The sequence below is a fragment of the Aythya fuligula genome, chromosome 1, assembly GCF_009819795.1.
Source record: "Aythya fuligula isolate bAytFul2 chromosome 1, bAytFul2.pri, whole genome shotgun sequence".
Taxonomy (NCBI): domain Eukaryota; kingdom Metazoa; phylum Chordata; class Aves; order Anseriformes; family Anatidae; genus Aythya; species Aythya fuligula.
The window spans coordinates 84,120,918-84,136,140 of record NC_045559.1 but is presented as its reverse complement, the minus strand read 5'-3'; the positions used below and the strand labels follow the sequence as shown (position 1 = coordinate 84,136,140).

Here is a 15,223-nt window from a genome sequence, read left to right as displayed (position 1 = left end):
CCTCTGTATTATTTGACCATTGGTTTAGAAATAAGCATTCTTCAGTTAAGAAAGCAGTGACAAAGACTGAAACTCATTAACTGACAGACCTAAAAATGCAGAGATAAACAAGGAAGCACCATCAAACAGGTGAGTTTCTTATTGGGTCTGAAACATACAAGATGTTTAAACTTCTCTATTAAAAAACTAAGTGATTTGGGAGAAGACACAAAATCTTCAATTACTCCATTTCCAGAAGACACAATAGCCATAGCAGTAATAAAGAATGTAGCATAAAACTCATTCATACAAAGCAATTTGGCTAACTTAGTCAGCATAGTGTGAGAAAGCAATATGATTTATTTTGTTAAATTACAAGATATGTATCTTAGAACAAAGTAAACAGACCAAATTTAAAGGATGGAGAACCTGAGAAGTGGTAACTTTGGGAAGGACTTACTGGTCAACAGTGAACAACTCAGTCGAAAATTCACTCTCAAAAGTGAATTCACACTCAAAGCAAGGCATTAGCCAAGGTAACTTAGTCAATCTTCAGACTTGCATACAATGAGCCATCAAATAGAGTATGTGCATTACATTACATTTGTATTTGATGCATATTCAACAAAACCACTAAGTTCCTTCTGGTGTCCACAATTAAATAGTGAATTGTAAATGTTTCTTAAAGAAGACTCACAGAATTGAAAAATATGAAGAAGTCTATTACACATTGCTAAAGAAAGAGAAAGAAATTAGGAGCAATCTGAACACAATCTCAAAGTTTTTACACTGAGAAGATTAATTGCAACATTTTCTTTGATCTAGTAAATATGGCCATATATTGAAACATGCATTTACACTGAAACTATAGGTAAATCTTATCAGGAAAGGTCCTTGCTGTAAAGAAATTAAGCTGTAACATATTCTCAGTCATTTGTTATCATTTAGAAAAAAACATCCGATCATGATTTTAGAAGTTTCAAGGCTGATTATTTTTTGGAAAAAACACCACTGTGACCTGTGGCACAGGTCACGATAATCTCTTCTACCAATCATATCTATCAATTTACTAATTTCACACAACATAAAAAAAAATTGATGATAGCTGCATTAATAAGAAATCCAACTCTTGGCCTACAGTGTTGACTTTTTTTTTCTTGTCAGTAGCCTTTCTTACTGAAAAAGAAGTTATTAACTTCTGAAGGTAGCTATTGAGAATTAAACTTAGTTATTAAGAATTGAAACAACTTATTTAACCATCTTCTCCTACCACCTCCTGCAACTAACAGGATTTGTTGCTATCACAGACTTTACTTCACTTGTTTAATGGACTCTTCCCACAGGTTTTGCCCATCTTTTCTACTTCAAACATGCTTGCAGAAAAGTTTTTAAAATTCACTTTTCCATAGCATACTAAACAGAGTCTAGCAGAAGATGAAGTTACTCTTGGCTTAAGTTGTTGTTGATGTTGTTTAAATTTTATTAGTTCTACCATGCCTGAGGGATTTTCTGTCTTGCATTCACCTATACCTTTCCTCAAGGAATAACAAGTCTAGCGAGGACTTCTGGAGTGCAGTGAACACTGTTCATGCTGTGTCCATCGCCAAAATGCAGCAGACATCAGTCGAGTTTGCTGTCTACCCAGTGATTAACAGCTGAGAAACTTTTATTTACAGCTGATTTAATCTGTTCCAGTGGCACGGAATTCCAGCATGCAAATGCAAGCACATTCTTTCCCAATTGCAAGATCCTGCATCTGGGCCAGGCCAATCCCAAATACAGGCTGGGCAGAGAATGAACTGAGAGCAGCCCTGAGGAGAAGGACCTGGGGGTGTAGGTTGGTGAGAAGCTCAACATGAGCTAGCAATGTGCACCTGCAGTCCAGAAAGCAAACTTTATCCTGGGCTGCATCAAAAGAAGTGTGGCCAGCAGGTTGAGGGAGGTGATTCTCCCCCTCTTTCTGTTCTAGTGAGACCCAACTTGGAGTACTGCCTTCACCTCTGGGACCCCCAGCATAAGAAGGACATGAAGGTATTAGAACAGGTCCAGAGGAGGGCCACAAAGATCATCAAGGGGCTGGAGCACCTCTCTTCTGAAGACAGGCTGAGAGAGATGGAGATGCTCAGCCGGGAGAAGAGAAGGCTCTGGGGAGACATTATAGCAGCCTTCCACTACCTAAAGGGGGCCTACAGGAAAGCTGGGGAGGGACTCTTTGTCAGGGAGTGTAATGATGGGACAAGGAGTCATGGCTTTAAACTAAAAGAGGGTAGGTTTAGATTAGATATAAGGAAGAAATTCTTTCTTATGAGGGTGGTGAAGCACTGGAACAGGTTGCCCAGAGAAGTTGTGGATGCCCCATCCCTGGAACTGTTTAAGGCCATATTAGATGGGCCTTTGAGCAACCTGGTCTGGTGGGAGGTGTCCCTGCCCATGTCAGCGGATTTGGAACTAGATGATCTCTAAGGTCCCTTACAAACCAAACCATTCTATGATTCTACAAATGGGTCAGGATTTGTGTTTGTCCCCTGATTTAATAGTATTTCTCAGTTTGACAACTAACAATTCTCCTGCAAGAAAGCAGAATTAATATATTATTTTTTTCACATGTAGCGTAATAAAAATTAATATTTTTAATTGCAATCAACCTTTTTGGTTACGCAGGATTCACAGTCTGGCTTGTCCTGGAGATGAGTTGGAGCAGTGTACAAAAGGATGCTGTTGTTACAAGACTTCGATTTTGCTGGCTTCATAAGCACAGGCACACATTCTAAAGATTGCATTCTGAGATTCACATCCAAAAAAAACTGCTCTGGTCTCTACCCCTTGTGCCTATTTCATCTTTCCATGACCCTTTGTCTCAAGCATCTCAGCTTGCCTGAGAGAACCACAAAATTGTTCCACGTCTCTCTCCCTTCCATGCCCCTCTCCCTCATGGCCACATCCATTACTTGATTGTTTATTTGCAGCAAACCTGGCTATCTACTTCCAGTCTTCTCACATGAAGGGGAAGCATGAGGTTCCATCTTGTTTCACAGTCTTTTCTCACCATGGTACTGCTCCACAGCTCAGCTTATTCCCTTCCGAGTATGTGACAAGAATCCTTCTCAAAATTTCCTGAGTAACGTCAAGGCAACTTTCCTAACCCAGTATCAATGAGTTCAACAAAACTGGAAAAGAAACTGCTGCAAGGAAAAAAAATCTTTCCATCTACACAGCCCCTGAACTTGATCTCAACAGAATTTTCCACAAAAACAAAACAAAACAAAACATTTTGATGAATAAACTAGTGTGGAAAATTTAGGCTTGAATAAATTTTCAAAGTTCAAACTATGGTAACTGACAAACTGTTTCATATTTAGTAGTAGTGAAGCACCTTAATTACACATAACATGAGCAACTCTAATAGAAAATGGACACAAAAAACAGGTACATAAACAATAGAATATATGTGTATATATGTATATAAATATACATACACATGTATATATATTAAAACAAGGTATATGTATATATATATAAAATAATAATATAATATGCATATATTCTCTTTTGCCCAGAGAAGTTGTGGATGCCCCATGCCCGGAGGTGTTCAAGGACAGGTTGGATGGGGCCTTGGGCAACCTGGTCTAGTGGGTGGCATCCCTGCCTGTGGCAGGGGGGTTGGAACTAGGTGATCTTTAAAGTCCCTTCCAATCCAAGCCATTCTATGATTCTGTGATATATAATACACATAATTTATTCAAACATACTGCAGCCTTAGGTCTTGTCTGTTAGAAAAACTGTACATGATAAATCAGCCTGATTCACTATTAAATTTGTTGCTGCTTTTCAGGAAACTTAACATTTTCCTTTGCAAATACAAGAAAAAAAAATCATTTTCATGGCATCTTTATGAGAAACTTAACATGTTTTAATTAAGTGTTGGAATTAGCACAAAATTACAGATCAGGACTCCTACTCTTCATCAAGTCACTTAAGAGACAGAGAAACAGTTAGACACCAAATTGTCCCAGATATGGAAATCTTTTAACTACATGTTCATAAACCCTGCCATTATCCTCTTCTATTTGTACAATAATAGTGATGTGAAATTGACCACAGTAAGACGTTAAAAGCCCTGAATGAAAATAATTTAGAATAGACAAAAGGCATTACTTTAATATAATACATAACTAGCCTGCAATATACTTTGTTAATGTTTCCTGACTTACAGCGGACAGCGCAGACTGCTGCACTTAAATTTATTAAAATACCCCACGTTTGAGTAAATGCAACATGCAAGACCAATAGCATGGGTAATAATGTTACCATTAATACCGTTAATTACCACATTGCTATCGATGACATCAGTCCCAAATTCATACACATGTATACTTCATATGTTCAAAGATCATTATAGGTTCTATAATTAATATTTACTGTCTCACTAGAAACAAATATGCGCTTGTGGAAATCCCAGTGTGTCAAGTCCCAAAACAGAGAACTGTATGCAGAAAGGACAAAAATGTTCCTCTTGGAAGAACATTTCCCAGCTTTATGTTCTGTGCTAGCCTCGTGCTTGTTTATCCTTACTGCAGCGAAAGTTTTGAATGCACAAACTGCACGTGGACTTTAAATGAACACTCAGGAGCAAGTTTCTACCCAGAGAGGCAGAATCTTAATGCTTGTAGCAACATGATCAATCTTTTAATTTGCTACAGCCAGAACGGAAACTGAGTCCAAGCAAAAGGTCAGAACAGGCATTTTATATTCTCTGTTAAAGGAGAGGAGGAAAAAAAATGTCTTTGAGGAGTAAAGTAAGTAGCTAATGAGACACAGCACTGACAGCTGGAATTTAATAAGTATCCCCTTCACAAGGAAAATTGCTCTTAGTAATTAAATACAGGTATCATGCAAAGCTTCTGCTTAGAACCAGACTTCAAAATCTTTCTGTCAGTAGGACTGAAGGGGTTTTACATCCCAGGTAATATAAGGGTGAGTTTGCCTGGGAGGCTAGTCCTAAATGAAGAGGGTTAATTGCGTAAAATTCACAGTCATGTCAGTGGTAAATAATTCCAAAGGGACTTGTTCAGATAGTAGTCTGGCAATACTGAAAAACAGACTGCAACTAAAAAGACCTGTTATAAAGTCCGCCAAAACCTGAGACATATTAAAAGTTTATTAGTCATTTCAGAACTAAAATGCTAACACAATCTTTTTAGAGGGATCCAAAATTCTTTATTTTCCAGGTCTGTAGGGCCATAAAACTTTACCTGAGAAAATTTTAAACAATCTTCTAATTAATCACAGAATTTTATAACCTCTCACAAGCTGTACGTAAAACATTAACAAGGTAGGGAGAAGGAAGTCCTATTTGTACTATGCATGATTCTCAGTCCAGCTGACATACCCCACTAGATGAACCACGTTAGAATTTAACATCAGTTTGAGATTATAATGGATACTAACACATGGAGATGGTATTTCATGTATGGAACTGCATGCCTGTAAATGAAGGAAGGTACAAGTCTCTAAACTACTGTGAACATCTGGGAGGGCAGAGTCTAATTATATTTCTGTAATTTGTAACAACGCCATCAAAATATGACCATGTAACATATTCTCAACTTAATACAACTCAGATCCATAGAAAGACATCTTGATTCTTACATAATTAGTAGTCCAATGGAACTGTGTTGGTATCAGGAGAAGAAAGAATTTTAAGTATCTACATGGGTCAGTGCTTTTACCAGGTAGAATTGCATTTACTCTGGTATACATAACATAATTACACAGCTGTAATTACTGCAGTGTAAAAGAGCTCTGACTCTGAAATACGTCTCAACCTACCTCATAGAACATAGGCACATCCTTAACCTTTTTTCCCTTCTGATTTCCAGATTCTGCGATCTGTAAGGAAATAAGGTATTATATTGTGAGTAGATTTTAAATTTAAACAAATTATTTTACTCGTTATTCTCTTTCACTAAACACTACAGTCACACTCTAAATTGGTAAGGAATCATCTTAAAGTACCCATGTATCTTAGGGAGAGAGCTTTGATGACCAGCATCTTGAAGAAAAGTCTGCAGAAAACCCCACTGTTTGCAAGGGGCAGACTAGCTTATGCACTAAGCTTATCTTCTTCCATTTTCTCATGAATTAGTGTAATTATTAAACCTTCCTCAGAGAATTTAAATAGGGTTTAGTTTGTTATTAAAAGTTGATGTCTTGGAATACCTGTCTGAAGATATCTTCACGTGTCACCACGCTGAAGAGCTTCCGTTGTGGCACCTGCACAGCAAGAGACAAGGCAGTCGTGTGGATTTCATCCTCAATTTTGGTCCCAACCACAAAAGCGATGCTAGGCTTCCAGTTATCCTATTTACAAAATAAAATATTTAATGCATTAGAACACAAGCACACAAAATGCTTCTCTGCAGTTTTAAGGAGTAAGCCTGCCGAGATGATTACTCTCTTTAAGACATGTTCAACATTAAAATATGAATCACACTGAAATAAATGATACAATCCCAAAAAGCACGTACAGCTTTGTCCCAATTCCTTCTTCCATCAGGTGGCAGCATTATGCTGTGGAAAACACAAATGCCTAGAAACACTCCAAAAACCTCCGCACAGGCAAAGGCCGCATTAGCATCACACAAAGATAAAATCACTTTAAAACGTTATTTGGAGATTTCACATTTTGGTAAACAAAAAAGAAATAGAGTTTTAAATGTATGTGTTTATACTGTTGTCATTCTTTGCTCTAGAAAAAATAAACAACTTTCAGCCCAGAACTATTTTCTAATTTCTAATTGTAGCATGGTTTGTACTATGTTTCAGGAGGTTATATTTACTCATGCTATCATTCTTACATGCTTTCAGTAAGTGTTCTGAAACATGAAAAAAATTGTATCAGTGGCAAGTTATATTTCATGACAATATCAACAAATAAAAAACACTAGCAGCTTGCAAACATCTGCAGGAAAATACACATGCATTTTTAAGAAGAAAAGTTTGTTTTCAGCATAAAAGAAACGCACAGCAAGAGAAGATTGTAGCAAGTTACTTATGGATATACATCCACAAAAGCTTTAAAATGATGTAATTTAAGCAACTGGTTAATCTTCTTCTCCACCTACTTCTTTTACTCTAACCTGCCAGAATCCCTCTAGGAAAATGAGCTGTTGTCTCCAGCACATCTACATCTCTCTCTAGTCTTCTTCATCAGCATCAGTGACACCTTAAGCACTTCTAGGGGTTGTGCTTTCCATTTTTCAGGTTGCATCATTTTTATTTTTTTTATTAAGTTCAATGTTTGCATGTGTAAACTGCAAGGATGTCAATAAAACTTAACAAAGGTCAACATGGAAAGAGAATCAGTAAGACCCAGGTGGTCCCAGGGCATTGTCACACACTAACCAGGACCAGCTTAAGCAGACTCACATGCCAATCAGTACACATCATGGCAGGGAAAGATTTTAAAGACAAATTTAAGAAAGGTTGGTAGCTTTAGGACTTTGATGGAAATAATTTCATATGCATATATCATGTACAGTGTATATGCGCATGCTTGCAGAAAAGAGGAATACAGCTTGAGTTTATGGTAAAGTGAGGGAAAGGACCCTTCAAAAAAAAGTTAGATGGAAGTGGTGAGAGGAGATATTTATCTTTGTCCTGTTGTAAAACACCCTTCCTCATTTGTTCTTTTTCATATCTGGAAAAAAAGAAAATCCTACCCTAAATGTTTGCAATTTGACTAACTGATGACTTTAGATGGGAGAAAGTGACAGGTGACGTGATATAAGTTTCAAACTAGTAAATGCTTGCAATGTTTTATCATACTCTTCAAGTAACAAAACATAACGTTGCTTAAACATGGCATAACATGATTATACAAAAGTGCCCCTCTTTTTAACCACATAGCTGCTGGTGGAAAGTATTCTGAAAGAGCTTGGTATTTCACCATCAAAACATGTGTACAGGAGCTGCAGTTAATCTGAATTCAAGTTAAAGTTGTCATCGTATAGCTGCCAAGAGTTTGACTCAAAACTTACTATTCTTTGAACAATGCATGTGGATGTCCGTACTTGTGTGCAAATGTACTAATTTTTAGGCTTTCGGAATTGCAAAACGTCGAGATCAAAAGGCCCCCATGTGGTGGCATCCTGGTGTTCCCATAGCTCGTGAGAAAAGCTACATCCATATGCTGAGTGAATTAATGGAGCAAGTGGTATCACCAGAATGTCCTCTTCAGTGTGAGCCACCAGAAGAGAAGCATGGGGCCCTGCAAGTGTCACAGACACACAGTGACAGCACAGAAAGTGCACCATACTCAGGAATTAGGGTTTAGATTTGTGGTGAGGCATGGTACAGCAGCAACAGAGCCTGTTCCTACAACTTCCTCCAGTTCTTTCGATATGTGAAGAAATCTCCATCAGAGTCCTAAAACCTCTACCTTATGACTTCTTTAGTTCCTCCTTAGAACATGCTGGTGTCTCTGTGCCCACAAATTACACCTGCTTAGGACTGGTTAACTTCCTGCAACAATGATGTCTGTGAAACCTGTCTTCTTCAGAGAACTGTCTCTTCTTGACCTCTCCATCCCTTTCTCACAATGGTTGCTAGCTCATTTCTCCTTCCATTTCCACTCCCTGCTCCTTGTCAGAGTGCCATAATTTCTCCGAATCCTTCACACATCCTTTACTTGCAACCCTAGCATCATCTTTTCCTCAGTTCTTTGTCCAGCTAGTTCCTAAGGTTCATCATCTGACCCCATTTCCACCTTTCTCAACCCTTATATTCCTTGTTAAATTCCTAGCACCTGTAATATCTTCCCAGGCACTTTCAGAGTTCTGTCTGAGTAATGAGACTTTCTCTTTTGCAACACTGCTGCATTCCCAGGGAAGGCACCAGAAGCAATGGAGTGAATTTTCCAGGTTTCCACTGTGGTGGCCACCTTCACAGCACCCCGTAACAACAAAGCAAAACATCAGGGTAAATCCTGCTTGTGAAAAATTGATTTTTCAAAACACTTAGGATCTATCCAACTAACGTTCTTGGGATTCAGCAAAAGATATGCCCTTGACACCAGCATGGCACCTCTTTTTCCTTCTGCTAATTCTCTGCTTCAAATAGACAACCTGCTAGAACTTCTCCACACAACAGCTATGAGAGTACTTATAGCATTGGCCAAATGCTGGCTAATACCTAATCAACATCTAAAAGACAACTGGTAGTGAAAATCCACCTAACAATTCTGAAGAAGTATATGCAACACGATACAAGGTCTTTTGTGTAAAACTTTAAACAGCATTAAGCAATATTATCCTATCCCTCTATGAATCAAATATATATGCCTTTTATGCAAGAGGTACAATACCTGGAAATTGGAGCTAGATAAATGCCAGAAATAGCTACACACACTTTTGCAGGGAATAATGATCTAGAATTCCCAGTCCCTAACAGCATGTCATCCATTCCTTCACTGACTGTTTTTGAAGCTCATTTTTCAGAAAAGCTGAACATTCAGATCAGTAACTGGACTCAATGAGGACAGAGAACATGCAGCATTAGTATATAGTTTAAGGTGTTTAAGTGACTGCTTTTTTTTTCTGACATTAAAATCTATTATTTTTGCAACATCATCCTTATGTTATCAATAGTGTAACAGTATCCTTAATGTACAAGGCACTGAAAGGATAGAGAAGAAACAGACCCTGCTTCAACAGCTCACCACCTAAAATCACAACATAAAAATGAGAAGGAAAAGTAGTAAAATGTATATGGTTACTTTAAAAACATTTTCTCCCTCAATATACAACTGTTCCTCTACTTAGTTTAATTCTTTCAAATGTTTTTGTAGAAGTGAGACCTAAGAAAGGATCTGAAGGGGGATAGATTAGTGACCCTAAGGCTACCTTAAATGAGGTTCCCAGCTTAAAGAACAGGACAGAGAAAACCATGCAAGTAACTAGAGGAAAAGCATGGAAACAGTCTGGGGAGGCTGCCACTGGGAGAGCAGCAGAAGCACTACCTACTCGGAGCCTCAAGCCTCAACTGTGCTCTTCTGTAACCTGATTTTTTTTTTCCAAACAGTTAAAAATCAGTATACATATTATACATATCTTATTTGTCATGATACTATTGGAATAATAAAGGTATGTCAAAAAATCTCTAACTTCCATCCATGCCAAAGAAGAAAGAAGACGCAGCTCACAGAATTTTCTTTCCTTTTTAAATCTGTCTTGTACTTTCTGCTTCATTTCCTAGACACAGAAGAGCAGCTGTTCTAGAGAAGACATTTTAACAAATCAGGTATATTGACTGCGTTTGCAGTACTAGTTTCTAGATCTCTTTTGCTAGGAAAAGCATCACACAGTCACCTCATCCCCATTTCCAGGAAATCTGAGTATCTGTCATTTTTCATTGTCACTTATTCTTCTGGTATTTTATTTTTTTTCCAAGGGCCACAAGAAGTAGGCTCATTTCTTTACACCTTAGTTTCAAATATAAGTGTAATGGCTGAAGAGAAACATTTGAAAACTCAAACTCCAAACACTTCAGCATCAAAAGGCAAGAGTTCTTTAATCTCCTGATTTTTAAGTAAAGCCTTCGAAATAGTGAGATTTATTAAAGATTTATGAACACCTAGGAAAACATCCCCTCTAGCATTCTTTGCTTTCAACAATGAGGGAGCTTGTAAATCAGCAAGTCCAGCAGGCTTTACTGGAAAAGGTTGCTCATCAGCCATTTTGCAGCCCTCATGTAGTGACTGGGTAGAGCACCAGCATTAAGAGATCTCCAAGTCCACTTTCTTTACCTCTTGACTGACACATGACCACATTGCTCCTGGCTTCTGGTTTTAGGGGCCTGAACTCTTGCTGCATTATCCCTGCAGGTTACAGAGTATCACAATTCAACTGAAAATCTAATTCCTCTCCAAAGAGGAAGCAGTATGAATAGTAATCAAAGCGGAGTCATCCAGTTCAGAACATTTTAAATGGTTTTATACAAGGTTTGCTTTCAGTTCAAACTTCAAGCCCTAAAATGCACATAAAGTGGCAGAAACAGCACATATGGGAAAACAGAACAGAATGTGGCTTCCAGTTGCCATGCTTAATTACAGTTGCTAATAAGGACATATAATAGATAACAATTACTTCAATTGTCAGGGCTGTATTTGCCCAGAATTTCACTTAGCAAGTATATTTAGTGACTTAAAGCACACAAAGGTTCAAACTAAGCATTTTAGTTTAATTTTGTAATTTAATTTTGCAGTGAACCCAATCAAAATACCTTTATAAATATATGAAGAAAAACACATCTTGCAGCTGTATGTTCTTCTGCACAGCATGTTAGACACAAAAGGTGCATATAAACTATAATGTGAGGCTCTCCAAAATCCGTATTTCCTCTGTACATGTTTTTATGTTGTCTATTTGCCAGTTTTCACAGTGTGTTTAAGTAAAAGCCATTATTTGGTTAGTAAATACCATTTAAATCATATTTTAGTTAGCATACCCTTCCATAAAATGTTAACACCACTGGTAAAATGACTCCTTTTCATAGATCAGACTAATAAAATATGGTAAGTCATAAACACACATTAAAATGGGAAATTTCATTGCTCAGCCTATCTGGTACAACATAAAACCAGTTCTAGTAAATTCCCTTTGACTCCACTAATAGGAAAAAATATTATCTAAACTGATAAAAGTAAAAGATTTTAAAATTCATTAAACATGATTTACCAGGAGAGAAATGTCTTTAATTGATAGGAGTTCCTGTCATCTCCCAAATAAATTCAGATTCATATGGTATATCACACACAATGTAAGAAATAATTTTGTACAGTGCGGCTGGTGACATGTATAATTAAAGTAGCTCAACACTCTGTGTTACAGGCTGCTTTCAGTTTATGTATTCAAGCTTAAATTATGTATGCTATATATTTACTGAGGAGGGCGGAGGAAGAAGATAATGTGGTTAGACTATTTGCATAATGAGGTTTGATTTGAAAGATCATTTTTATCCTTTAATAAAAAACCCTGTAAGATTAAGTACTTAAGAAATGCAGTTTTCTCCATGTTCAAGAGGAAGGAACAAAAATTTGGCAGCCTAGACATACTGTTGCAAAGGTGTGCTTTTACACAGCATGTTTATTTATATTAAGCATTCCCATGTTTGACCATACTTGATGAACCAGAGATCTGCAGGCATTTAACAGCTTTGCACCATGTATACCCCTAACCAAGACTATTGGAGCTGAACACGAATTTTCCTGCAGTAACAATTTTTAGCAGTTGCCCAGCATCACAGAAGCCTGAGCTCAAACTGACCCCGAGGCTCTGCCTGCTAGCAGCATGACAGAGAAAGTGGAATTAGTTTAACTGGAACATAAAACAGACGGACAATACCAGAATTAAGAAGCCAAAGAACCTTAATTAAGCCCCGCTGGGTACAGACATTATGATAATCTTTAATTAGGCGATCACAAACTTTTTTTCCTACAGTATTCTTGCCCCATTCAGTGAACATATTCAACATTTTCTTTCCATCTGCCTCAATGTGTGGTCCTGAATAATCCTAATTCTGGCATTTCCTATATTTCGAGCATTTATTTCTTACCTTTTAAAAAACTTCAATATAATGGTTTGCATTTAACAAATGTAATAAGTTACATACAGAAGCAGTGGAGTAAACAAAGCATTTTGTTCAGCGAGTTCACTGGACAACATCCACAGCCTTCATAAACACCACCATAAAAACAAAATATCACTAATTGGCACCTTGCTAGCAAGCCCAGGAAAAAGGCCAGGCACTGAGTAGGTGTTGGAGATCGGACCTGCACTCAGCCCCATGCTTCAGGGAGGTTCTCCTAGGGCAGGGGAGGGATTTGCTAGCAAGAAAGGGCTCGAGCGCTTTTGAATTGTACTGAAAAAGGATGTTCTGGGGGAAAAACGGGAAACAACAGCCTTAGCTGAGCAGCACTTACTTCAAGTTGTGATTTTGTCCGGCTAAACTTGTGCGATATTGTGACTACCAAACAAAAAAATAAATGCAAGGGAGTACTTAAGAGACTTTTGGACATCTGTGGCATTTTTGGAAAGCTGATCAGTCAATTGAAAAACTGCCTCCTGAATATGGAAATCTTGATAATTACTAGAACTAGTGCAATAAAAACAAGCAAACAAACAAACAAAAAACAGAACAGGAAAAAATACCCTTGGTTTTCAAGTAAGGCACATCAGGGACCCAACAAACAAGGGAGCCATGGAAGTCATTTGTCTCACTTACAGAAGTGGTGCTAGGTAAACACATGCTAGATAAATATTATTGTTTGGGAAACTGCTACGCTATTTTGAAATCAAATTCTTTCTCCCGAGTCAGGATTTATTAGAGTTACATTGCTTACACAGAACCTGGAAACCCAAATATGCCTTCAGATCCTCACACGCTGTTAAAAAGAAGAAGGGGGAGAAAAAAAAAAAAAAAAAAAAAAAAAAAGCTGCACACACCGAGGCAGGAAAATTACAGCCTCGCATTTTCAACGCTGGAGTTAATGCTGTGTCAGCACCTCCATCAAACCCCGTTGTTCAGCAGTTTATAAAAAAAGCTCGCTCCCAGCCCCAACTTGGCACCCACCCCGCCGAGGGGAGGGCAGCGGCTGCTCCCTGGGGGGGGGGGGGGGGGGGGGGGGGGGCACCGGGGTGGGGTGAGAGCCCCTCCAAACCACCCCCTCGCCCCGCCGGGGCTGCCCCGGGTCCCCCTCGGTGCCTCCTTCACCTCCTCCAGGGCGGCGGCCACCAGCGCTGCCTCCCAGCTCTTCGCCGCCGGCCCCGAGGAGGCGGCGGCGGCGGCAGCGGCGGCCTTGGGCCGCTTGGGGCCCATGGCGGTGCCGGCAGCGGGCTCAAGCCTCACGCGTCGCCCTGGCGACCGGCACCCGCCCGCCCTGCGGCCGGGCAGCGGCTCGGGGCCTCGGGGGTTGCCGTGTTGGGAACGGGGCTGTGGTGGGTTGGGGACACGGCAGCGGTGCTGGAGGCTGCAGGTGTGGGCGGCGAGGCAGCCCCCCAGCCCCACATCGCACCCCCGGCGCTGCCAGATGTGCCTGCGCCGGGAGCAGGAGGGGAGAGAGGGAGGCACGGTTGGGAGAAAGCAGGAGGGCTGCCAAGATAAAGAATTCATTACAGAGGAGTCATGTCGTGATCTCACACTGGAGACGAGTGAAATATTCTGTGTGATTTAACATTTGGTGAAAATACCCCAAACCACATGGTGCCCTTCCCCCACCCGGTTGTACCGACCAGCGCTGCTCGGAGCCTCCAAATCTTTTATTTTAACTTCGCAGGAGTCTTTCAGCCACGCTGTGCAGCCCGTTACTGCTTTAGTCTGAATTTTATTCTAGGAGGATACTGACCTCATGTATGTGCTTTATAAAAACACCTTTAATTACACGCTTTTAGTGGAGAAATAGGAATTCAGGTTTATAAGGAACATAAGATACAAGTCTTGTATCATCCTTCATTTGCAGAAGTGTATCTTGCCCGGGTTTGTAGACAATGATGTAGTTTATAACATGGGAAAGCTGCACAGTAGATTTGCCAACATCCATAAACATTTTCCCCCACCCCATTTCTTGGCTGATGTCCATTTTTCTCGTTTTGAAGTTTTCTTTTGTTGTCCAGGAAAGAAAAAAAAAAAAAAATCAGACTGCAATTGTTCACAGAAACAGGGATTGTGACATTTCCATCATACCCTTGTTCTTCATTAAGGTCTTGGATATGCAGACTGTGCCTGCTGAGGTGTATTGAGAGCGTATGGGGAAGGAGGATCAGGCTAGGAACAGCTGTTAATACAGCAGGACAGGACAGAGGTATGGGGCAGAAGGCACAGATAAAGTTGCCAAATGCATTTACTGTTAACTGTCCTGCTTTTTTATGGCTCAGTTTTCAGGGTTGGATGTGAGAATCAGGATGACCGACTGGTGGGTTCTGCACCCAGCTCCTGATGGTACGGCTGGAAATACGCACCACCATGATGTCAGTGAGAGATGAGGACTGCTTAAAAGCACTGCCTGCTGTGCCCACACCTGGATCTGTAAGCTCAGGGTTGTTGGAAGGCTAAAAGACAAAAAAGTCACAAACAGCTCAGAGAACATGAACAATAGCTGTGAGAATCATGAACTGGCCTGGTTTTATCTATTGTGTGTTTGCTTGGATGAATAAGGGTTAGTTAAAGGAAATTGTTTTGTTTTGCTGCC

The 15,223-nt window shown here is 39.5% G+C and overlaps 1 protein-coding gene across 1 annotated transcript in view; it reads right to left on the bottom strand.

Annotated features, from left to right (window-relative positions):
- Positions 1-13,854, bottom strand: part of SPAG17 (sperm associated antigen 17) — a 110,807-nt gene extending 96,953 nt beyond the window's left edge. Inside the window, exons 1-3 of the mRNA XM_032191733.1 lie at positions 13,750-13,854; positions 6,199-6,339; positions 5,809-5,868 (exon numbers count right to left, since the gene is read on the bottom strand). Of these exons, the coding sequence (XP_032047624.1) occupies positions 5,809-5,868; positions 6,199-6,339; positions 13,750-13,854 (306 nt within the window). The remainder of the gene's footprint in view (positions 1-5,808; positions 5,869-6,198; positions 6,340-13,749) is intronic.
- Between the last annotated feature and the right edge of the window lie 1,369 nt (positions 13,855-15,223).